The 23,813-nt window shown below is 42.0% G+C and overlaps 1 protein-coding gene across 4 annotated transcripts; it reads right to left on the minus strand.

The window, feature by feature from the left end:
* Positions 1-1,817: 1,817 nt before the first annotated feature.
* LOC125529268 (uncharacterized) lies at positions 1,818-23,203 on the minus strand. 4 transcript variants are annotated; one of them, XM_087537028.1, is made up of 18 exons: positions 22,917-23,202; positions 22,533-22,598; positions 22,247-22,437; positions 21,438-21,542; positions 20,385-20,485; positions 19,941-20,019; positions 8,187-8,198; positions 7,422-7,487; positions 6,430-6,498; positions 6,301-6,357; positions 5,153-5,230; positions 4,668-4,765; positions 4,542-4,587; positions 4,028-4,155; positions 3,461-3,560; positions 2,890-2,952; positions 2,334-2,390; positions 1,818-2,206 (listed from the first exon to the last, which is right to left on the minus strand). In XM_087537028.1, exons 1-18 carry the CDS (start codon positions 23,047-23,049, stop codon positions 2,027-2,029), a joined length of 1,629 nt encoding a protein of 542 aa, XP_087393154.1. In that variant the 5' UTR covers positions 23,050-23,202; the 3' UTR covers positions 1,818-2,026. The 4 variants fall into 4 exon arrangements, 3 of the variants coding, with proteins under 3 accessions (XP_087393154.1, XP_087393156.1, XP_087393155.1); XR_015611719.1 differs by having other exon boundaries at positions 2,100-2,206; positions 2,890-2,999; positions 22,917-23,203; XM_087537030.1 differs by lacking the exon at positions 3,461-3,560 and having other exon boundaries at positions 22,917-23,203.
* Between the last annotated feature and the right edge of the window lie 610 nt (positions 23,204-23,813).

Genomic DNA, 23,813 nt, shown 5'->3' on the forward strand with positions numbered 1-23,813 from the left:
TCAAATAATTGACTTATTTATTTTTTTTGCGGGTGAGCTAATTGACGTACCTAATGCTAGTCAAACATTCAGTTACAAATCCATGTCCAAATGTTTTGACTACGACATAAATTGTTGATTCCACTACCCAATAGGCAAACAAGAAGAGTGACAGATATTCCAAAAAAGTGATGAATATGGGGAGGCATTTTTAGCTGTGATTTCAATTATTTTATTTTATTTTAATCTCTTTAAGTACATAATTTTTTTTGAGACAAAGTACATAATTATTTTATATCATTTTATATCCTTCTCTCCGTTCGCGGGCAGAAAATGAGGCAGCTGCTCCGCGGTGGCAACGAGGCAGGGAATAGGGGATGGAGGAGGGAATTAAAGCAGGCACCTCTATTTCTCGCATTAAGCGAGAGAGGAGCGACCCCTTGCTGAAGGGAACGCTAGTTGGGCCGGCCCACGCGCGCGGGAAACACGGCCTATTTTCTGTTTTGTTTTTTCATAGTTTTTTGTTTTTTACTTTTTTACTTTTTGTACTTTAAAATATTATAAATATATATACTACAAAAAGAACTCTTCAAAAAACATTTGAAAAAATGTTGAACAAGTATTCAAAAAAAAGTTGAACAAGCATTTGAAAAAAATGTTGATAATGTATATAAAAATGTTGAACAAGTATTTGAAAAATGTTAAACAAGTATTTGAAAAAATGTTGAACATGTATATAAAAATGTTGAACAAGTATTTGAAAAAATGTTGATCATGTATTTGAAAATGGCGAAAAAGTATTGGTAAAATGTTAGATGTGTATTAGAAAAATATTGTTGACGTATACAAAAAATATAGAATAATAAAAAGAACAACGAAAATAAACAAAAGAAACAATAAATAAAAAACAAAGAAACAAAGTAAAAAAAAGAATGAAAAAGAACGAAAAAATGGAGAAGAAAAAAGAAAACAAAACGAAAAAAAAAGAAGAAAAAAAAATCAAAGAAAGCCGATTTGTAATAGCCTCAACTACGACGCGCATTCAAACCAACCTATAGTTAGATGGTTAGAGGGGCTGTGGCATCCCCAGGCCTCAGCCCACCAGGGTTCAAGTTCTGGTGCTCACATTAATTTCTAAATTTATTTCAGGATTTCTAACGATGACGAGGTGCCTACTGTGACTTCATAAATTTCAAAATGACATACCGGCTCAGTCTTTCGGAGGTGCTCATAAGAATAGAATATGCGCATGTACATTCATAGAGGTGAGTGTATACGCGTGTATATGAGCACTGCACTTGGCTAAAAAGCATTATGAGCTTCCAAAAGGACACCAAGTTGTATGAGTTGATGTATGCACTGCACTCGGCTAAAAAGCATTATGAGCTTCCAAGAAGAATCATCTTGCATGCCATCGGGTACAACACCGCTGCTTGAAGCTCGTTCAAGCATTCAAAACACAAGCAACATTGGCTGATCAGAAGAAGCACCAAAAACAATCCGGCAGGAAATGGAAACACGAGAAGAATTGAAATCTTACGGCTCAACACAAGGACAAAGGCAATTTCAAGAATTCTGTCAAGCTTGTGGGCGACGTGGATGTAATAACCATTCTACCGGGAACTATCCTACTCCCAACTTAGCAAGAATCAGACCCGTACCATCTGGATTGTGCAGTCCATAAATCAAAACCCATACTTTATGTTGTGTACAAGATAAAAAAAGTTCAAAACTTGAGAAATTCAAGATATGGCATGATCACCTTAATCATCGCGAAGGAGACACTTGTATAAAAATAGATATGGGAAAAGAATTCGTCTAAAAGTGGTGGGAGGAGATAAGGCCTTGATTGAAAAATTTATAAATGCCAAGTGGAAACTGGCAAGAGCTACCAACAAAACCAAGAAATCAATAATGTATTTTAACATTTTGCCCACCTGGGCAAAATCTTCACCTTTGGTTTCTCTCATAACCTGTAAATACAAAACTTTGTATGGCATGTTTTATTCCTCCGAGTCACCAACTCATATCACCCATAAAAAGTGGACTACTTAATATTGTTCTCCCCGCCCAATTCCTTCACTATTCGCTGTGATTCACCTAGCAGACCCTGCATCTGCGGTGCATTCGAGATGTCTGGATCGTGCTGAACAATAAGCGTGAGGCTGTGCAAGCATTTCAGGTAGTGCTGCCTGAGGGCTTTCGACACCACGTTTCTTGTATGAGGCTGCAACAATTAGATATCGTGTCACAATGGCTGTTTAGTTCTTATGCACTACAGATCCAACTGAACAGAAAGGCTGATGCTTCGTTGCATGATTTTTGACAAATGTGGAGAAGGGTCTGACACAAACCTCGTTGTAAAGTGAAATACACCTGCGCAGAGCTTGTTCAACGTGTTGATAATCAAACTGAAATGCAGCAATCCAAGTCAGCAAAAATAAAACTGATAAAATTAAGTGATACTATAGGTAAATTAAGCATGAATTAACACAATGCAGAGGAAAGTTGATCAAGTACAGAAAAAATAAAACTATGTCTATTTAACACAAATTAAAGCCTGGAATTTGTAACTTCCAACTATGAATCAAATGTTTCCCAATAATATAAAATAGAAAAATTAACCACCAAGACCACTGTGATTAGTGGCTGAATTTCAAAGGGAAAATCGATCAATTTATTAAGTCTCGGTACCATTTCCATATTGAAAAAAAGCATCAGTGTTGTATAGGACCTTTTCAAAATTATTTTTAAAATGGATGCACAATTTAGTATATCGAGCATCTATGAGAGGTTTATCTGGCCATATGAATATCTAGAGCAGGCATTGTTATATTACAGGCAAACAAATACAGTACAACATATAATTAGGTCATTGCCATATTAATAAATGAAGTATTGGAAAAATACCGCTGGTGCCTGTATTCTCTTTCTTGCAGCTTCAAGAAGTCCAACAACTTCAAGTGCTTGCAACTATAACAGCAAAGTATCAATAAGAAAACTGGGATTCATGCATCTACCTAGTCAAGAAGATAACAATAATAATAGTGTTAATAAATCAATTTCCAATGTTCCACAATCCTAGGTACAGCACTGCGACATCAGGTTACAACTAAATTCAAGTATGGTGGGAGATCATTCTTATGCAGAAAATTTCAGATACGATGCTAGTTATCTCTTCATGGAACATGGGGTTGACATAACATTCTTATCGTACAAAATCCCACAACAAAGGTAAAGGCAACCTGATGTTACATGGGAGCTTTATGGTAACTTTGATCAGCTTGAAAATTTAAAGCACCAATGTCTTAAAAATGCAATCCTGAGAGTTACCAACAGAATTAATTCTTAACTGATGGAAAGAAAAATAAATAAACATGAAAGCGGGTGAAAATTGTAAAAATGGCAGTAGAAGGGGTTGAGCATCATGAACAGGGTAGCATGATAAACCCCTCAGGGTGAGTAGGAAGTAGAAACATACAAGTACAACTATTGCCCCAATCTTCTCTCTTTCCATGGCAAATGTGCTATTTAATTTTTTCCGATTCTCCCTTGAAGGATTCAATATTCCTTCCGTTATCCTACCATGATGAAATATTGAAGACTTCAGTAACATTAAGCAATTCATTGGGCTACTTACCAGTATTCTAGGCAATAAATGTAATAAACATGTACAATGCAACACCATAGAAGGGATAACTAAAGTATAGAATAGCAATGAAGGCAGGCTTCAGTCAAACAGACCTGTGAATTAGATACCACCATTTTTTTATTTGAAATTTTGAGTTGAAATTTCACCAATGAAACGGTTCAGCTAATCTTTATGGGTAACATAAAATATTCCACCAGCAAGTTTAATTGTGAAATCATAGAGGCCAATAAGAAGAATACCTTTCAAAGGGATTAATCCTCAAATTTGAGAAAATCCTCGAGATTTCACTACAGTAATCTATGACATATGAAAACAAAACCACCTTTTGATGTGCTTCATGGGTTTATGGAGATAGAAACTCGGAACATACAAAAAAATGGAGCTAAATGGCAATACCTTATTGAATCATTGACAAGTTGTTTTGCCTTGACAAGGTGAGGCGTAGACAGATCATTGTTTACCTTGATATCACTAGTAATTTTAAGCAATGTTAGCCTTGCCAAGTGTACCAATATACCTGCTACCTATAACAATGAGACCAGCATACAATAGGTAATCAATCACTGATAGAATGCAATTGTTCAACATAAATATATCTTTAGATTTCAAAAGCCAGTTCAGATTGGCTGCAGCTATGTGGTGGGTATCAGGCTCCAGGGTTATAGGCCACGTGAGCCAAGCCATCCTAGGCAGGCCATATGGGTCAATCCCATCTACATATATCAGACTTAACAACGAAATCTTAAGATGCATGCAACTTCAAGAGTTTCCGTGTAACAAAGCTTGTGATATATACTACCAAGTGTGACCATTAAGATAAACTGGCCACGATGCTTTCATTTGGTAACACGATGACATTCTGTTATACTCGAGAATCGGCTCAAAAGCCAAATACAAGGCAATGGCAAACCTCAAAATGATCTTCAGAGAGAATCTTCCTTCTGACAGTGAGGCATCTGAATATCATAAATAATTGAAACCTGTAAGTAAGAAAACTTTAAAAATAGCCAAGGAGCTTAACAAACAACCTTTTTACCTTTCCAATAGTTCTTCTGATTCCTTCAAATTCCCTATGTTTTGAAGAGTAACACTTAAGGTTTCGGCTGCGGCTGTAGTATCCAACGAATTCCATCCCTACCAAACAGTTCCACAGATATATTTCAGTAGTTTACATGTCATGGACTGATCACTGATGTCTATGGCAATATGGTTTCATGCTCTACACTGGGCCACTTAATCATGTATACACGCAGATCGTACTGAGTACTGAGGCAGCATTCCACATGACAACTTTGAGATGTTCGGATATAGAAATGAAAGTAAAATAGTGTCCCCTCATTTTTTGGATTCATGTCAACTTCAGTCAGTTTGGTATTTACTAAAACCAAACAGTATTTCGGTTTCATACCGTATTTACCGAACTAAACTAACTGGATGCACAAGCCTATGATTTAAGGCTCATATCAACTTCACATGGCAGACCACTGAAGAAAGTATATGTTTAAAGCTATATAAGCATACCTTCGAAAGCTCCAGATTATGTAATATCTTCCGTTGCAAATTTTCAGCTTCAGCCAGTTGCTTTGACTTCACCAACTCCTAAAAAACAGTATATTAAACAAGAGCAAAAAATGCGCTCAAGGATGAAGTAAAATCACAAACAAGAATCACAGAGCAGAACTGGTCAGAGCATGCCATAAGAGAACTTAAGAAGAGTATGTGCTCATTGCAGAGAACTTAAGAAGAGTGATCAGCAAACACATTTTTTAAGTTTAGTATGTCAATATCTGCATTTAGATAGAAGAAATGCTTTCAGCAAGGCAGATTTAAATAAGAGAAAGTACATCAGAGGCCGTTGTTTTTTATTGAATACTGCAGAAACTAAGAATTAGGGATCTGAAGAATAATTTAGCATATCAATTGGGAACACTTTAGGTGTCATCTAAAATTTCCACTCTCTGCCCACCTCTAAAATGTTCTTCCAACTGACTGTACATAATCACGCTAAATATTTTACTAAAGGATCCTTGAACCTTGAAAGGAAGCCACAATAAAAGAGACCTCTAAATTGGACGCTAGCCTCATTGGGCCAACTGAGTTACACACCCACGATAAAAGAACAGGAGGAGGCGACCCTTTGGGCCAGAGCCGGCGCGTTGGGCCTGCGTGCCCTCATTCCCCAGACCTGGGATGTACATTAATTGCACCACCCTCACTCTGTATAATTGCCTCCTAGGAGGATGTAACTGAAACCCCTTCCTTTTCAATGCAATGAAACGCAAATCTTCTGCGTTTTCTCGAAAAAAACCCTCTCCCTCTCTCCCCAGGTGAAGATCAAGGTGTGCCTGAAAGTGTTGTTTTGCTCACCATCAAATATCGGTGTCGCATTGTATTTATATTTTAAATATGCAACTTTTGAAAGGAAGCCACAATAATCAGAGCCTCATGTTCTTCCAACTGACTGTCCGCATGGGTGTGTAACTCTGTTCCTGCCTTCTCAATACAACAGAACACAAAGCTTCTGCGTTTTCTCGAGAGAAAAGAAACATCAAAGAGCATGGCTACAGCATTTCTTTTATAAACATCAACATAGTAGAAACCCCTATGCATAAGTTTGGAAAGCATAGTTGTTTATTGAGAGCTATAACATACTTGATAAAGGTGCTTACCAAAGAGAGAAACTTCATTCTTTGTATGCACGCAGGTGATTCGCCAAGTCCAGCTTCCTAATTAGCCTTCGTTAAACCCTTTCATGCACAAAAAAGAGATTAAGATCTACTCCTAAATGATAAACATACCTCAAGTATCCTAATAGACTCTCGAATAAGAGCTTCTGCATCTTTTCCTTTTCCTTGTTGACTTAAAACCTACAAACAGGAAAAGATATGTTTAGCCTTTTCTGGCACAACACAGTTAGAAAGCTTGAAAATGCATTTCTCTGGTAAATAGTTGCAAATGGTTCCATCTATTTAGGAGACTGTAAAAATTAGGGAAATGCTCAAGAAAACACAGTTTAGAGTGAGCTCAAAAAGGGCATAAGCGCTTCAATAAGGGTGAAGTGAGCCTTGAAGATAGAACATTTAATATTTACTCGATGACATGTGGGATCATTAGAATAAGGCACCCGCATATCAGTAATATCGTCCAAACCACCCTCATCCATTTATTCACCCATCACTTGTGTCCTCGGTCATGATTAACAAAGCTCGCAAAAAGGAAAATTTTAAAACTACGTGACTCTCTCGCATCAAAACTGTTATACTCTCGCCTAGCTGCCCCGTTCGTCCGCGAAAAAAAAGAGTTCACATGTTTTATTTCCTGTGAAATTGATGGCAATAGGGTATGGTTCACTGTTCATCTTTTCTCCATTCCAAAAAGCAACTTGAAATGAGTTTTTCCATAGGAATCAGTTCCTTCAGAGTTTTCTTTGAAATTCATTGAAACAAAATGGGGCCTAATTAATATCCATGTAGTTTACATAGTTTCCGCTTCCAAAAAACAGTGTCACCATGTCAGATATGCTTGGTTATGTTTAGCTAGGTGAGTGTGTGTCATATCTGGCTAAGGGGCTAGGAAAGAAAATACATAGTTTCCACCAAACAGTGCCATAGCTTTGGAGTGTGGCCTGTGGGGCTCAGGAGCTAGTTTAGCTTAGGTGTATGCCTGCTGTATCTGGTTTCCATTAATTAACTCAAATGAAATACAGAGCTCCTGCCCTTCCAGAAAGATGTCTCTGGAAAGAATAAGAGAATATAGAACACTAACTTATACAGTAACAGAGCAGTTGTACCTTGGCAAGAAGGTACATTGTATTTGCATAGTCTGGGTTACCAAGCCCCATAACACGTCCTTCTATCTACAAAAAGTTCAAAATTATGAGCCAGAGCTACAAAACATAAATTACCTTACCATGAAAAATTTATCCAGATATATTATTTCTGAACAAAGGATAGCACATACAATTTTTACTCATCAGTAACTGGTATGTACCACTAACAAATACTCCCTCCGTCCCATAATATAAGATCGTTTTGCAAGCTGTTTTAGCTTGTAAAACGATCTTATATTATGGGACGGAGGGAGTATTTGATTATTCAGAGAAAACAAATAAAGATAAAAGTCAGCAGAATACATACTACACAAGAGGGAAAAGGACAATACAGTAGCTCTTCTTGGATGAAACATTAACAGAGTATTCACATGGAAGAATAGCTAAAGTTTGTATTCATACAAAAGACCAACTGATGCTTGGTCCTACTGGCCTTCATAGGTAAATTGGAAGAGCTTTTCATGTACATATCATCGATTTACATGCACATATTTTCTAGTGCTTTGCCGAGTGTGCCATGACACAATGCCGGATATATTTCTATCACAGTTTATCATTGTCTGCTTGTGTGCCATGTGTCAAACAATAGACAATATTGAAGTAGTGTACTGCCTTACCCAAATGTTGTAATATTAATAATCTTACTGGCATAGACACACATGATATTAAAATAACGAATGTGAAACATGCAAAGGAAAGGGAGGGTAGATAACTAATGTTCAGTACCTTCAAAGCACGCTGCAAAAAGAAACAACAGAAACAGAAAATAATATAAGAAGCAAGTTTAAACTGAAGAAAACATGCATCAAATAATACAAAATGATGCAATAACTATATTGAAAATTAAAATGGCTAAACATGTTTTCCTTTTCAAGATTGTATTGTAATATTGTTCCACAAGCAGTTCCTTAATTTTTTATGTTGCACATGGTTAGAACAAGCACAACTCAAATAAGTAGAGAAGCTTAAATTAGTGAACTGTAACAGCAAGACAGAAAATGGGCACCATGTGGGTCTTCAAACGCACCCCCCGCATACCTCCAGGGTCGCTCGCGCGGGCGACTCCGGAGGCGACTCCAAACCCTAGCAAAAAGCCACCGATCCCCTGCCTCCCTGGCCGCCGCCGCCACCGGTGCCCGGCCGCCAAAGGCGGTGTTGGCGTGTGTGTGCGCACCCTGGCGGAGCTTCTTCACGCGGAGCAGCGACGCCGCGTGGGTTGCGCGGGTGTCCGGCGAGGCGGCGGGGCGGAGGCGAGTCGGGGCGGTTGGGCGGCGGACTGGTGGCAGCGACGCGGTGCCAAGGCTAGGAGGTTGTGCGGTGGTGCGGCGCGCTAGCTTGCGGCGGCGCTCTGCTCTGATCTGGGCCCGACCTAGGCCGGGCGGGCCGCGGCCGTGGCGCGTCTGGCTAGCGACGGCGACGTCGCCTACACGGGCCTGCGGCACCCCGTCCACCCCAACCAACCTCTCTCCCTCCCCCCACCCCTCCCGTCCGCTGCTGTTGGAGAGGATGCTGGCATGCGAGCAGCGGCTGCTCTGCTATGCCCCGGCGGATCCCGGCGGCGGAAGCTGCGGGCTGGCGTGGCGGCGCGGTGCAGGTGACCCCGTGTTGTCTGCTGGACGCGCTCCTAGCGGTGGCCGGCCTGCAGGCCCTGCGCTGGCCGGTGCTTCCTACCGAGACGACAACGTTCCAAGTCTCCCTCATTGTGATAGACTCCCCCAGTGACGACTTCGCCACCTCCGATCTGCCTCGACGTCGATGGCCTTCGGAAGTCCCTGCTCACGGGTCGGGGCGAAAACCCCGTGCAGTGTCGACTTGCGCTGTCAATGGCGACGCGCTGTTCCCTTCTTGAAGGCGCTGCCATGGCTGCACATGGAGTACCTGATGCGGCGGCGAGAGGTTGGTGATGTGGCGCTCTGGCGGTGAATGCTACATAGGAGGTGGACGCCCGGGGCGCAACGTATGCCAGTGCCGACACTTCTCCGACGAGTTCTACACTAGTCCCAGCCGGTCCCTGCCTTTCACCCCGCCGACTCTCTCTAGGCACACAAGGGCACGAGGTATGTTGGGCTGAGCAGTTCTGGAGCTGAAATCATCCCTGGAGGCGTCTGGCAACGGCGGTGTTGCTGCCCTATTGCTCCGAGCCTCGACACCTCGCCATTCTTGGCTGGAGGCAAGGCTGGAGAGACCTGATGTCGTTGTGGTCTGTAGTTGAGGGCACCTCCTCACCTAATTGTAGCAGCTTGGTGAGGACGGTCGTGTGTGTGCGTGTGTGTGTGTATCCCTCCTTTGTGGAGGTTGTACCCGTGTTATCTTTCTGTTCAATGAAATGAAACGCAACTCTTTTGTGTTTTCTCAAAAAAAAAAATGGGCACCATGTGCAACCGAAAATGAGTATCCAGATGATAACTTTTGCAGTGTTGTGGATGCTATGTTTTTTAAGAAATTCTATGATGTATAAACTGGTATGTTTCTCTGAGAAATCCTTTGATTCCTAGACCGAGGAGCGGCATACCCGCGATGTGTTCCTGTGTTGTGGCGGCGCTCAGAAGCAGACAACTTCAAGCCTCTCCTTGTCTAGGTCAGTGAGCCACTTGATTGGTACGGGCATGGGCCACATGGGTCATCAGTGATGGGCCGTACATACAACACTCCCCCTCACGAGTCATAGATATCTATCATTCCCATCTTGTCACACGCTAAGCTGCATTCTCTGGTTCCAAGTCTTTCAGTCAAACAATCTGCAATTTGAACCACATGCTCTATCTTGATAATCCCAAATCCAACTTTTCTTTGATAAAGAATCTGTCTATCTCCACATGTTTGTTCTATCATGTTGAACTTGTTAAGCTTCATGCACTAGCCAACGCAACCAAAAGTCTGAACTGATGAAAGGGCTAGGCAATCCACATATACACTTCAACACCCCCTCTCACGTGTGATGCGGGAAGTCAACACATGGATAGACTCACGTATGGCTCAAGAGGCCTATACATGGACACAAAGGGGAGAAGAACATTTTTTCGATAAACTACGGAAGCCAAGACTTGAACTTAAGACCTTAGGCTCTGATACCATGTTCAGCTTCATGCACTAGGCAACGCAACCAAAAATCCGAACTGATGGAAAGGGCTAGGCAATCCACATATACACTTCAACAGAACTAGGTTGTTTGCTATATTAATTGCCGACTTGTTGTCACACCGTACATTCTAATAGATTCCTTGTCTATAGCAACTCACTCAGTCCCTAAGACATATCTCTGTATTTAGCCTCTGCAGTTGATTTCGAAACAGCGGGTTGTTTCTTGCTTCTCCAAGACACTAGATTTCCTCCAGCGAAACCACAATGGCCTAAAGTTGATCTGTTGTCATCAAGCAGCTAGCCCAATCAACATCATAATAACCATCTACAACAAGGTGTCCATAACTCTTGAACAACAACCCTTCCCCATGAGTACCTTTCAAGTATCTCGAGATTCTATGTACTGCCACAAGATGTTCACTTCTAGGCTCATGGATGTAACTAGTCGCAACACTTACTGCAAATGCAATGTGTGGTCGTGTATGACACAAGTACAACAAATCTTCCCACCAATAGCTAATATTTTTGTTTAGCCACAAGATCACCAAATTGGGCTGCAGTCACTTTGTAGTTTTGATCAATTGCGGATGAAGCTGCTCGAAAGCCCAACATGCCAACATCACATAGAAGGTCCAAGGCATACTTTCTTTGAGAAAGAGCTATTCCTTTTCCAGACATGGCCATTTGTATACCAAGTACTTGAGTCGACCAAGATCTTTAACTTCAAAGGCCTTTACTCAGACACTTCTTTAATCTTGCTATCTGTACGTCATCCTTCTCCGGTGATAATGATATCTACATAAACTACACGAATGATTATTTTCCCTTTAGAGTGTCTATTAAACAATGTATGATCACCATTGCATTGTCCATACCCCATGTGACACACTGCCTGTCTATACTTGTCAAACAAAGCTCTTGGAGATTACTTCAGCCCGTAAAGGGCTTTCTTGAGCCTACATGCCTTGCAAGCAGTCTTAGAAGTCAAGAACCCAGGTGGGATCTCCATGTAAACCTCCTTCTACAAGTCCCCATGCAAGACCACCCAAAATTTGGTGCACAGGAGATCAGAATCCTCATAGCATTCATCTTCGCTATTGGAGCAAAGGTCTCATCATAGTCAATGCAATGCACCAACGACGGTACATCAGTGGGCCAAACCAAAGAAAGGCCGTCTCTTTAATGACGTGGTCATGCGGATATGATCCAACAAAAGAGATGTTGAAGAATATGCCCTACTCAAGGAGTCAAGCACTTGATCAAAACTAAATCATCCCACGACATGAGCACATAGGAAAGATGAAGAGAAGGATAATCAACACTAACAAAAATATTTCCTACCAGTAAGCACCCCACTAACTCACACGTCATTCTTGCATCTCACTGCCACTATGCCTGAGAAATGGCAGAAAGCAAAAGATGTGAACCTTGTAATCTTTTCTATACAGGAAAACAAACCCTCTTCAAAGCTATACATTGTGGAGTACTGCTGTCAGCAGAACATTCCCTAGTGTGTAAGAGAATTTGAAGGTGATAAAAGGCAGTGAAGTATTCCAACAGTCCGCCACGACACTCGCCCCATGGCAGAGAAACCCTTCACCAAGCAGCGGAGCTCAGCATTTCCACCACACCGATGCCTCCGATCTCCCCCACAGTTCCCTTTCCCGAGAAGCAACTTATCTTGGCCATTGGACCGCGTATAAATACCCACGGGCATGCAAGGCAAGACCCCTATTTCTTCACCTTCCTCCCCTCCCACATAGGCATGCGATCTTCTCCATGGTTTTCGGCAGCAAGGTCTCCCCGCCCATGCTCAGCAGCATAGCACCCCGATATGCTTATCTGCATTCATTTTCGTGGGGATACATATGATGCACTTCACATGGTGTTTTGATGCGTTTGGTTTGGTTTTTGTGGCAGAGATAGCGCCCATGGTGAACCTTTTTTGGCGCCGGATCAATGTCGCATAGGCTGTGTGTACTTGGAAAAGTTTGGTGTTCCCACGTAGAGAAATGTTTGTGCTGTGAATTGTTGTGTGGCGCATGCGCGCCTCGCTTCACGGTTTTCTATGATGTTCTCCTTTTGATTCATAATCATAAGAGTCTATGCAGAAAAACAATTAATGCTATCTCTTCTAGAACTTTTTCGGCTTGCCATCTTTACTTGTTTTGAAGAGCTCATTTTGGAGTATGTTCGTAAGCATCCAACAGCAACAACAAAGCCTTCAGGCCCTGTTTGTTTGGGCTTTTGCTTCTGCTTTTGCAGCTTTTCCACTTTGGTCAAAAAGCCACAAAAGCTCCTAAATAGATGCTTTTGGATCTTTTATGGCTTTTGGAGCTAAATATTGTTATATTGGTTCATCAAAAGCCATAAAAGCCCAAAAGCACCTATTTAGGAGCTTTTATGGCTTTTCGGCCAAAATGGAAAAGCTGCAAAAGCAGAAGCAAAAGCCCAAACAAACAGGGCCTTAGTCCCAAACAAGCTGGGGTAGGCTAGAGGTGAAACCCATAAGATCTCGCGATCAACTCACGGTTCGGGCACATGGCTAGCAAGCTTCCACGCACCCTGTCCATAGCTAGTTTTTTTGGTGATACTCCAATCCTTCATATCTCTCTTTACGGATTCCTCCCATGTCAAATTCGGTCTACCCCGACCTTTCTTGACATTCTCCGCACGCTTTAGCCGTCCACTATGCACTGGAGCTTCTGGAGGCCGGCACTGAATATGCCCAAACCATCTCAGACAATGTTGAACAAGCTTCTCTTCAACTGGTGCTACCCCAACTCGATCTCGTATATCATCATTCCGGACTCGATCCTTCCTCGTGTAGCCACACGTCCATCTCAACATACGCATCTCCGCCACACATAACTGTTGAACATGTCGCCTTTTAGTCGGCCAACACTCAGCGCCATACAACATTACGGGTCGAACCGTCGTCCTGTAGAACTTGCCTTTTAGCTTTTGTGGCACTCTCGTCATAGAGAATGCCAGAAGCTTCGCGCCACTTCATCCATCCAGCTTTGATTCGATGGTTCACATCTTCATCAATACCCCCATCCTTCTGCAGCATTGACGCCAAATATCGAAAGGTGTCCTTCTGAGGCACCACATGCCCATCAAGGCTAACCTCCTCCTCGCGCCTAGTAGTACTAACCGCACATCATGTACTCGGTTTTAGTTCTACTAAGCCTAAACCCTTTCGATTCCAAGGTTTGTCCGCACATCATGTACTCGGTTTTAGTTCTACTAAGCCTAAACCCTTTCGATTCCAAGGTTTGTCTCCATAACTCTAACTTCCTATTTACCCCGTCCGACTATCTCAACTAGCACCACATCATCCGCAAAGAGCATACACAATGGGTTATCTCCTTGTATATCCCTTGTGACCTCATCATCCAGCTTGACCAGGATAATCCGGTCGCCACGTCTCCTGACGTCTACCACTCCATCATTGAGGCTCTTGTTGATCAAGATGCCTACGCCATTTCTATTTGCAGCCGTCCCCGTGTACCACAGCTTGAAGCCTATATCCTCCGCCTCCTTCGCCTTTTGACCCGTCCATTTGGTTTCTTGGACGCAAAGGATATCAACCTCCTCACCGTTGCATCAACTAGCTCCCGAAGCTTCCCTGTCAAAGACCTACGTTCCAGCTACCTAAGCGAATCCTCCTAGGCTCGGCTAGCTTCCTCCTACGTTCGTAAGCGTTCGCATTAGATTTTACATTTGGCGATCATCCACACGTATTACTTGTTCATTTCAGAGCACCTTTGCGTTTAACATTTGAGGGGGCAGAATAGGTGTACTAAATAGTGGTATTTCCGATACTTTCCTCGTTTTGTTGAAATTATGCTGCAATCGAATAGTTATGGTCAATGAATTGGCTTGAATAATTTCACGTATCTTAAATGGGGACTCGGATAATTGGTTTCTAGTTTTTACTGCATCCTGCAAAGGAATTAAAGTTTCTAGCGTTTTATTCACTTTATTTTTAATTTTTTTTGCAGCGAACATATGTTGGTTTTACGCATTCAAGAAGGCACACCGGCTGGATTAGAATTCTATCGGTCGCAGAGTCAAGCGGTTCAAGACGGCTCTGCTCCAATGACTTGATATGGTGAGACAAAATCTCTATGGCTCCATGTATTTTGCATGCTCTTGCGTATATGGTGTTTCCTTCATTAGTTTCATTCATTTTAGTTCATTTCTAGTTGCTTGCTGTTTTTGGCTTGCTTGTGCCTTTATTTACCTTGCATGGCTTGCAATTTTCACCTTGTTGTAAAACCAATGTATGTAGCTAGTAGCTTCATTACTTGCTTGATAAAGCTTTAACAAATTGCTAAGTGGATAAGTGTATCGCTTTGATTGGCTATAGGTCTCAGAATTCAATTTACACTGATGGAAAACAAGCCAATACAAGAGAACTAGTAGCTTGATTGATATCTCAATGTATGAGTGATTAAAATGCTCATAAAAAATGCGGTTGAATTGGATGGTGTTTGCCTACTTGTAGCTTGTATTTGGAGCTTGGATGATGTTTTATGACTCCTCAATTCATTTGATTTCAATTCAATAAAATTGTAATTGTGTGATAAGATGATAGATAATTAGCCGATGCCCTAGGTGATTCAATTGGTATTTGTTAGGAGATGTCATGAAGCAAGTATGCAAGCTGAATTTATTAATTATGTTACTCCAGAAGTAGTGTAATGCCACAATTATGTTACTCCAGATGATATGATGCATCCTTTGCTCCTTTTTATTTTATATGTACATGTGCTAAGTTCTAGTTGCTTATTGATTGAGAGAAATCCACCACATATCCTTTTATTCAGGAAACGAACCGAAATGAAGGAAACACCACATACGCTAGAGTATGCAAAATACATAGAGCCATGGAGATTGCATCTCGCCTTCTCAAGTCATTGGAGCAAAGCAATCTTAAACTGCTGACTCCGTGACCAACAGAATTGTGATCCAGCCGGTGTGCCTTCTTCAATGCGTCATACCTACCTATGTTCATAGCAAAAAAGTAATCTAAAAATAAAACGAGCAAAACGCAAAAACTTCCATTTACTTTGTAGGGTCTAGTAGAAACTAGAAACCAATTATTTGAGTCCCCATTTGAGATATCTAAAACTACTCTAGCGAAACCAATTGGCCATAACTATATGATTGCAATATGATTTCAACAAAACAAGCAAAGTATCGGAAATACCACTATCTAGTACATCTAACTGCTCCTTCAAGTGTTAAACACAACTGAAATGAACAAGTAATATGTATGGCTAATCGCGAAGCAAAATCTAATGTGTAAACTACGAACATACTCTAAAATTAGCTCTTCAAAGCAAAAAAAAAAAATAAGACAACCCAGAAACTTCCTCCAGGAAATCACACAAACTATTTTTCTCATAGACCCATATGATTGTGAATCAAAAGCAAAAAACATCCTAGAAGAACACGAATCGAGGCATGCATGCCCCCCCCCCCAAATCTCAGAACAAATAATTTTAAATGTGTGAAGACAAAAAAATTCCACAGCCTACGCGGCATTGATCCGACACCAAAAAAATTCACCGGGAGCACTCGATCTAGCACAAAATCCAAACCCAAACGCATCAAAACAACATGCAAAATGCACCATATGTATGCCTGCGAAAACGAATGCACGTACAGAGTTAAGAGACTTTGGGGGCATTCGGGCTCGATTCAGTGGTTACGCGCAAGATAGGTGCGATGCTGCTGAGCGTGGACGGGGCAACCTCATCGTCGAACACCTACATGGAGAAGGTCGTCATGCCCAGGTGGGAGGAAAGGCAGGTGAAGAAATAGATGTTCGGCCTTGCGTGCCCATGGCTATATGTACGTCGATCCAACAACCAAGATAAGTTGCTTCTCGGGAAAGGGAACCACAGGGGAGATCAGAGGCGTTGATGTGGTGGAAATGGTGAGCTCCAGTGCTTGCTGAGAGGTTTCTCTGCATCGGCGATGGGGCAAGCATCATGGCTAGCTGCTGGAACACTTTGCTGCCTTTTTACCACCTTCAAATTCACTTGCACACTAGGAAATGTTCTGCTGACAGTAGTGCCCCACAATGTTCACCTTCAAAGACGGTCAGTTTCTCTGTATGGAAAAAAAATACAATGTCCACACCTTTTGCTTTTTGCCGTTTCTCGGGCCGTGAGATGCAAGAATGACGTGTGAGTTAGTGGGGTGTTGGCTGCTAGGAAATATTCAGGCCCTTTTCACCCGCAACGCGATACCGGAGTTATACATTTTCAAGGTAGAGTTTTGTCCTCTTTTGCTAGAAACACTACAAAAGTAGAAGCACCCTTCTAGAGATAAGAATAGCAAATGTTTTGAAGCACTGATGGAAGCATGCCATGCTAAAGTTGACGATCTCGTTTGTTTATCCTTCTTTTCATCTTGCCCTATGTGCTCATGCTACGAGTGCATCAAGATGATTTAGTTACGATCGAGTACTTGACCCCTTGAGTAGGTCATATTCTTCATCATCTTTGTTGTTGTATTGTATCCCAATGACCACGCCATCAAAGAGACGGTCTTTCTTTGGTTTAGTCCACCAATTTACCGTCATTGGCCTGGTTATACTCGCCACAAGCCTTGCTTTGTACCTTCCAATCTTTCCTTCTACATTCTGCTTCACAGGTGTATACCCACTTGCAGTTGATTGCATTCTTTCCTGTTTGGAGGTGTTACTGCCCATGTCTTGCTCTTACACAGAGCCTCGAGCCTCCAGCTCCTCCACCAAGGCCATATGTCATTTTAAGTCACCCGTTTGCCTTCATATAAGTCGGAATTGACACAAACTGAAGAAAAGCAACAAATGCTCTATAGTTTAGACTAAAGAGAAGCAACAAATGCTTTGTAGGTTGGAGATAATGCCTCATACAGAACTTAATTTCCAATATCATTGGCATCGAACCCATACCGATTATCTGGTACCCTTGTTCTTGCTCGAGTACTTCTCCCCAAAGAAATCGGCCCATCAATTGACCCTTCGGTAGCCACTGACCCTTCAGCCTGGTCCCCATCAGAGGAGATGGAAATCACATTAGTACTACCCTATTGTTCCATCAGTGGCTGATCTAGTTGCTCCCCCTAATGTGCAACACATTACCACTCTTCCATGAATATACCTTGAGCTGCTTCGCTTGCTCTGCTGTCCACCTCAGCACACTGCCAGGCACGCTACCAACTTGAGCCGATGCACCAACCTGCGCATCACTAGTGTAGGTCGATGCTTGTGTCACAGGAGCCACATGAGTTAATGTGCCACTACTATCCCCCACTTGACCAATTTCACCAACCCGAGATTGGTCATGGCCTTCGGACATGATGCTTAGATCATTTTTCTCACCATAAGAAGGTTTTGACACACGGAATGTAACATCAATGCTCACAAATGTCATCCTCTCATATAGATTCTAGCATTTGTACCCCCTTTGTCCTGAAGAATACCCAATAAAGATACACTTGACTCCTGAGGATCCAATTTGTTGATGGCCTATGATCACGAACAAAACAAGTGCAACCAAACACCTTGGGAGGAATTAGAAATTTATTTTCTGTGAAACTTAACTCACAACAATTTCATACCTTTCAACCGGGATGGCGTGCGATGATCAAGAAGGTGGCCATCATGACAGCTTCACTACACAGAAACTTGGGCACATAATGGTGAACATCAATGCCTGAGCCACGGTTCAACTTGCTCTTGTCCACACCATTCAATACATCAGGAAATATTTGATACATTTTGTCAAAAGACACATGTCCCATCCTAGATTAGGGCTCTAACTTCCTTATCCTCGACAACTGCAGCTAGCATGTGCATTCCCTCATGGTCTGTCCTGTTGCGGTCCATGTACCACAGCCCCCTACGCCTCGCCTTGGGAGCATGTCCCATCCTGGATTAGGGCTGTAATCTCCATATCCTCAACGACTGCAGCTAGCATGTGCATTCCCTCCTGCTCCGTCCTGTTGTGGTCCATGTAACGCAATCCCCTATGCCTCACCTTGGGAGCATTCCAATGAGGAGCATTTGAAGAACCACCACCCTGATTCTGACAACATCTCCCATTCCGACCACCTCCATTGCTACTACCAACACCTACCTCCGCCTTGGGAGCATTACAATCAAGGAGTTCAACATCCATGCTAGTATCAGGTAGTCAATATCACTCCACTTCTTCCATCCCGAGCTTTCCTTGTTAGCATGTTCTTCAACCGTCCGAAGAACATATCCCATCAGATCCTTTGGCTTCAATATCAACAGGGCCCACCTCGACCAGCTTAGGCAGCTGCTCCTGCCATTCAAATTCACGTCATTTGGCATGAGCTCAAGCTTCAAAACCCGATCTGCTTGGAACACGACAAGTGCACCACCTTCTGCATCGGTGTTGGAGATGACCCCTCAACAATTTTCGCAGTCATGAGCTACGTCAGTTTCTCAAGAGCAGTGGCCAGTTCAGACCCCATGACAGCCTCCATCTCTTCTTCTCCTAGTTGTACCACCTCCAGTGTTGCCTCCTTCCTCTGCAATCAGCAGCCACACCACCACCAGGATCACTCACTTTAGCTATGAGAACCTCTTCTACGTGCGTCAGCGCCAAGTTAAGCCATCAGTTCCAACAACACCAACCTCAACAACAGCAACAACTCCGGCAGTGCCTCCCGCTAACACTCCACCACCTGTGCGCCGCCCAACCACCAGTCGATCCGCGCCATCCCATGACACGCCAGCGCGCTGCCCTTTGCTGCAGCCGCCGCACAGCTCCAGGCCACCACGTTGCTCTGCCGCGAGAGGGAGAAAGATGAGCCTCGCTGACGACGCTGCCATCTCCAGGGCCCTAGCCTCTGATACCATGTAGACCGAAGAGAGGCAGACAACTTTGAGCCTCTCATTGTCTAGGTCATGGGCCAAAAGTGATGGGCCACACATACAACACTATATTTGATTTTCCTGGCTATTCCAATGTGATGTTGCGCACTATTGAGGTTTCCAAAGATTATTGAAATATGGCCATCATTGTGTCCAGCAAGATTAAAGAACTACTTCCTCCGTTCCTAAATATAAGTCTTTCTAGAAATTCCAACAAGTGACTACATACGGAGCAAAATGAGTGAATCTACACTTTAAAATATGTCTACATACATCTGTATGTTGTATTCCATTTGAAATGTCTAAAAAGATTTATATTTAGGAACGGAGGGAGTACATGTTAAGGTAGCAACAGAAAATGTATATTCATTCCTTAGAATTATTGCCTAGATGACATTTCAATTAAAAGCTTGTCAAACATTACAAGATAATACAATTACAAAAAACATAAGACATTAACTCGAAAAAAATCATGAGGTAAAAACAGGTACCTCAAAACATGTCTGAGCTTGATCAAACCTGCGTTGGATATAATAGTATTGCCCAAGATTACGGAAAGCTGCTCCAACCCTACAAGAGGCATGTAAAGTATTTTTATACAATTCCAAAATTAAGGTAGTTCTCCAACACACAGAATTTAGATGAAACACTATATGCATTGACAAGTGCAGTCAACCACGCAACACACACAGGCAACACACACAGACGGAAGTGCATACCATCCTTCCACTCACCAACAATGGTATACAATGAGCAGGCAGGAATGTGTAACACATACTAGAATGTAATGAACAAAAATATCTGTCATATATACTCGTATTTATCCCAAAAGAGTGGTATTTTGCTCCTGACTAGAACTTTCTTTTACAAAATGAGCCGAATCAAAGTCACTGAACAATGATATAGAACACATTATAATCTAAAAATCAAAGTACCGTATATCATCAGGTCCAAATGATTGCTCCAAGATTTCAATCGCTTCCAGATATAACGGCTCAGCTTTCTCATACTCTTTCCTTAGCCTATAAAACTCTGCCTGCAAAACTTAGGATAATAGTTAAATAGGGGAACAAAAAGGAATGCTGCTTCATGCAAGACTTGTATTAACTTTTAAGGTAGGTTTACGAAAGCCTACCACAAAAGAGAGCATGGCCTGCCTATTCAAATTTGTAGACAAAAACTATTTGAGTGCCAGTGTGTCAAATGCAACCCGTACAACTTAAACTAGGGGGGATAATACAGTGGTATTTGTACAAGAAACCAACAATTCCGGTCTTTTGAAGTTGTTTGGTTGAGAGAGCTTAAATGGTTACGGGTTTAATGGAATCACATGATAAAGATTGGACTTCACATGCAGATTCATAAACGTATGGAATCTAAAATACAATGCGCGGAATCTATTACTGAATCCTGATACACACAAGTATTTTAAATTCTATGAAGCATAAAAACTAGCAAACAAGAGTTCTCTAGGTGACTTATCAGACACTTTGATTTAATTGGTAGCCTTACATTGTCAGTCCCCCCACGCGGTTTAAATATTACAAAATAGACATAATTAAGCATATAATGGTATGGTATTAAATGCAGCTGAGTTTACCAGTTTAGTTCAATGTCTAACCTGTTCAAACTTTTCCACATATTTCTTGCTGAACTTGCATAGGTTAGGACAACAAAATCTGTGTGCACTTTAGCATCCCTAAGAGAATCTGGCACACCTTTTGAGTCTATGGTTGTATGTCCCACTGTCAAAAAAAGAGGAATCTGGACAAATATGTTACTACTTACTACGAACAGAACCTATTCCTAACTCGGTTAAACTTTCCTAGCTTACAGCAAAGTGTGGTAATGTTTGACTATGAACCCAAACAGATCTTAAACCTCATAATCTAGCTTATGGACTTATATGGGTACTGCAGTTCCATACATTAGAAAGGCAAATAGAATGTTACTTCAATCTTCAGTTCATAATCAACAGTAACACATACCAAGTTGTTCAGAGCTGATGCAGCATGTGGATCTCTGAGTCCAAATCCTTCTTTAGCTTCTTGTAAGGCTGCCTTGAATAACTTCTCTGCTTCATCTAGTTTTCCCTGGAAAATTAATATAAATGGATATGATAGACTAACAACAACTGTAATTTAACGGTCGAATGAAGAGTAGGAGTAACTAAAGAGACACGCCTCCTTTCCTCCTCTCATACAGTTATACTCCAACCAAACATTATGATGTAAAAAATTTGTAATGCACAGGGTATATGGTCCAAACAGTCATACTTAATTTAAATGTTCAATAGTTGCATGATTTTGTAACTGAAGCAAGGTCTTGGAATATGTACTTCCAATACGAGAAGTTGCTAAACCCAAGCTTTCAAGAAATACCAATAAAAAATATCATGGCAAATTACCACCCAGTTCCCGTATATCAACATGAAACAGCACATAGTTTAATACTTTAATTACAGGCTAAACCTTCCAAATCCACATGGTTTAATGAGGAAACTGAAGAGTTATCCCCATAGTAAGAGTTGCAGCAAGTGACCAAAAAGTGTGGACCAAACAGGTTATATGAAAATCGGTCAGCATCAGGGGAGTAAGCACTGGAGTTTTTCTTTCTAGGCTATGATGTATCAACATGATTGTGGTTAAATTTCGCATCATTTTCGGGAAACACATATAATAAAGAGAATTATGTTTGAACAGAGGAGGAAACTATAATGTAGTACTAAGATTATTTTTCTCAGAAGGATAATGCCAAAAGGTGGTTCAGATGAAGGTAAGGATAATGAGAACCTTACTTCCATGAAAAACTCTCGTGCTTTATCAGTGCACATTCTCCATTTGATCGTGTGTTCATTTGAGATCACTGAACCATCTTCAATGCGACGCAGGCCAGTAACATTTACATCAGCTTGCTCACTTGTAGCTGCTGGAGCAACCAAATCATCCTGAGCCAATACAGAGTTGCTGCTCAGGCCAAGAACAACAGCTGTAACAAGACTGGAATTAGGATTGCCATGGTATCAAATATGATATTTATTTGATTAAATCAAATGGAGGAGGCTGCATATGCAGAGAGCAGACCTGCTTGCCCAATCAGTATGGCAGCATATGTTGAACCCTTACAACTGAAGTGACCATCACTAGAACCTGTGAGAGAAAATCATTAATTTCACTCATCTTGTTAAAATGGTTATGATGGCAAACATGAGAAATACCACCCTTACTGCAGTAGGAACAATACCCGCGGGACAGATTAAAATCAGATCACTAATCTAGTCTTAGGCCCTCACGACCCTCGCGTATCTCTCAGTACATCCGCCCAAGCAATCGGAGGCAGCATCATCGCAATCTCACGATCTAAGACACTACCAGTCCGCCTCGCTACAGCTATTCCGCCGCCAAACTGAAGACCCGGCGTGGAGATCCTGCGAGGGGTAGAGAGTAGAGGCACGGATAAGCGCTCACCTGACGTGGAGGCCGCGCCGGCGGCCGCGCGGGGCAGGCTGAAGCTCCTCCAAGACGGCGCGGCGGCGAGACGACCCGCCGGGGCGTCGCGAGCGTGCCGCAGGAGCGAGAGAAGCCTCCGCCGCGAATACATGCTCCGATATTTCGTCGCCTCTCGACCGGCGGCAGGGACTGGCGGCAGCGGAGGCGGCGGGGACGGCGCTTGCTTTCTTCGTCGGCGGCAGCGGCAGGGAGGCGGCCAGCGCGACGAGAGAGGAGGGAAGGGTTTGGTTGGGCCAGGGACAAGGACCAGGCGGTCAGTTTTAATTTGGGTCCCAATAACATCCAACGGACGGCCCAATAACTACCGTGAAGCAACTTTTTTTCTTTTGAGTAATTACCGTGAAACAACTAAATCCAATAGTTCGCCGCAAAGGCTATATCTTGCTTATACCTTTTTTTAGAATCATATCTTCCTTATACCTAGTGCTCTTTCGGTCTCGCCTGAAGCATTTTCATACCCGCTACAGTTTCAGACCGGCTCCTTTTCCGTCTGTTTTTTTTTGCGTTTGCTGTTTCTGATCAAAAAAAAAAGATCGCTCGTGGGGGTTTCTTCTGGATTTTTTGTCATTTTTAATTTTTGTTTTATTTTATTTTATTTTTCTCTACTTCTTCAATGGTTTTCTTCAGTTTTATTATTTTTTTGGTTTTCACTAATTTCCTGTGTTTCTTTCATGGTTTTCATTGGCTTTTCTTTTTTTTCTTCGTCTTTATATCTTTCTTGGTTTCCATGGGTTTTTTTTGCTTTTCTTTCTTTTTCGATTTTACATCTTCATTTTTTTTCTTTCTTTCCTTATTTTAATCAGTTTTTTTCTATTTCTTTATCGGTTTTTAAAACATGGTCAACATTTTTTATAT

Source organism: Triticum urartu, chromosome 7A, assembly GCF_056163025.1.
Source record: "Triticum urartu cultivar PI428250 chromosome 7A, HENAU_Tu73, whole genome shotgun sequence".
In the NCBI taxonomy this organism is placed as follows: Eukaryota; Viridiplantae; Streptophyta; class Magnoliopsida; order Poales; family Poaceae; genus Triticum; species Triticum urartu.

What these genes read in the sequence shown, in the direction of transcription:
- LOC125529268 (XM_087537028.1), bottom strand. Translation starts at nt 23,049, where the DNA reads ATGTATTCGCGGCGGAGGCTTCTCTCGCTCCTGCGGCACGCTCGCGAC. An exon ending in CATCAGCTCTGAACAACTTG is followed by an intron (nt 20,486 to 21,437) that starts GTATGTGTTACT and finishes TAAGTTTTGCAG; the next exon opens with GCAGAGTTTTATAGGCTAAG. An exon ending in TTTGGACCTGATGATATACG is followed by an intron (nt 20,020 to 20,384) that starts GTACTTTGATTT and finishes TGCCTCTTGTAG; the next exon opens with GGTTGGAGCAGCTTTCCGTA.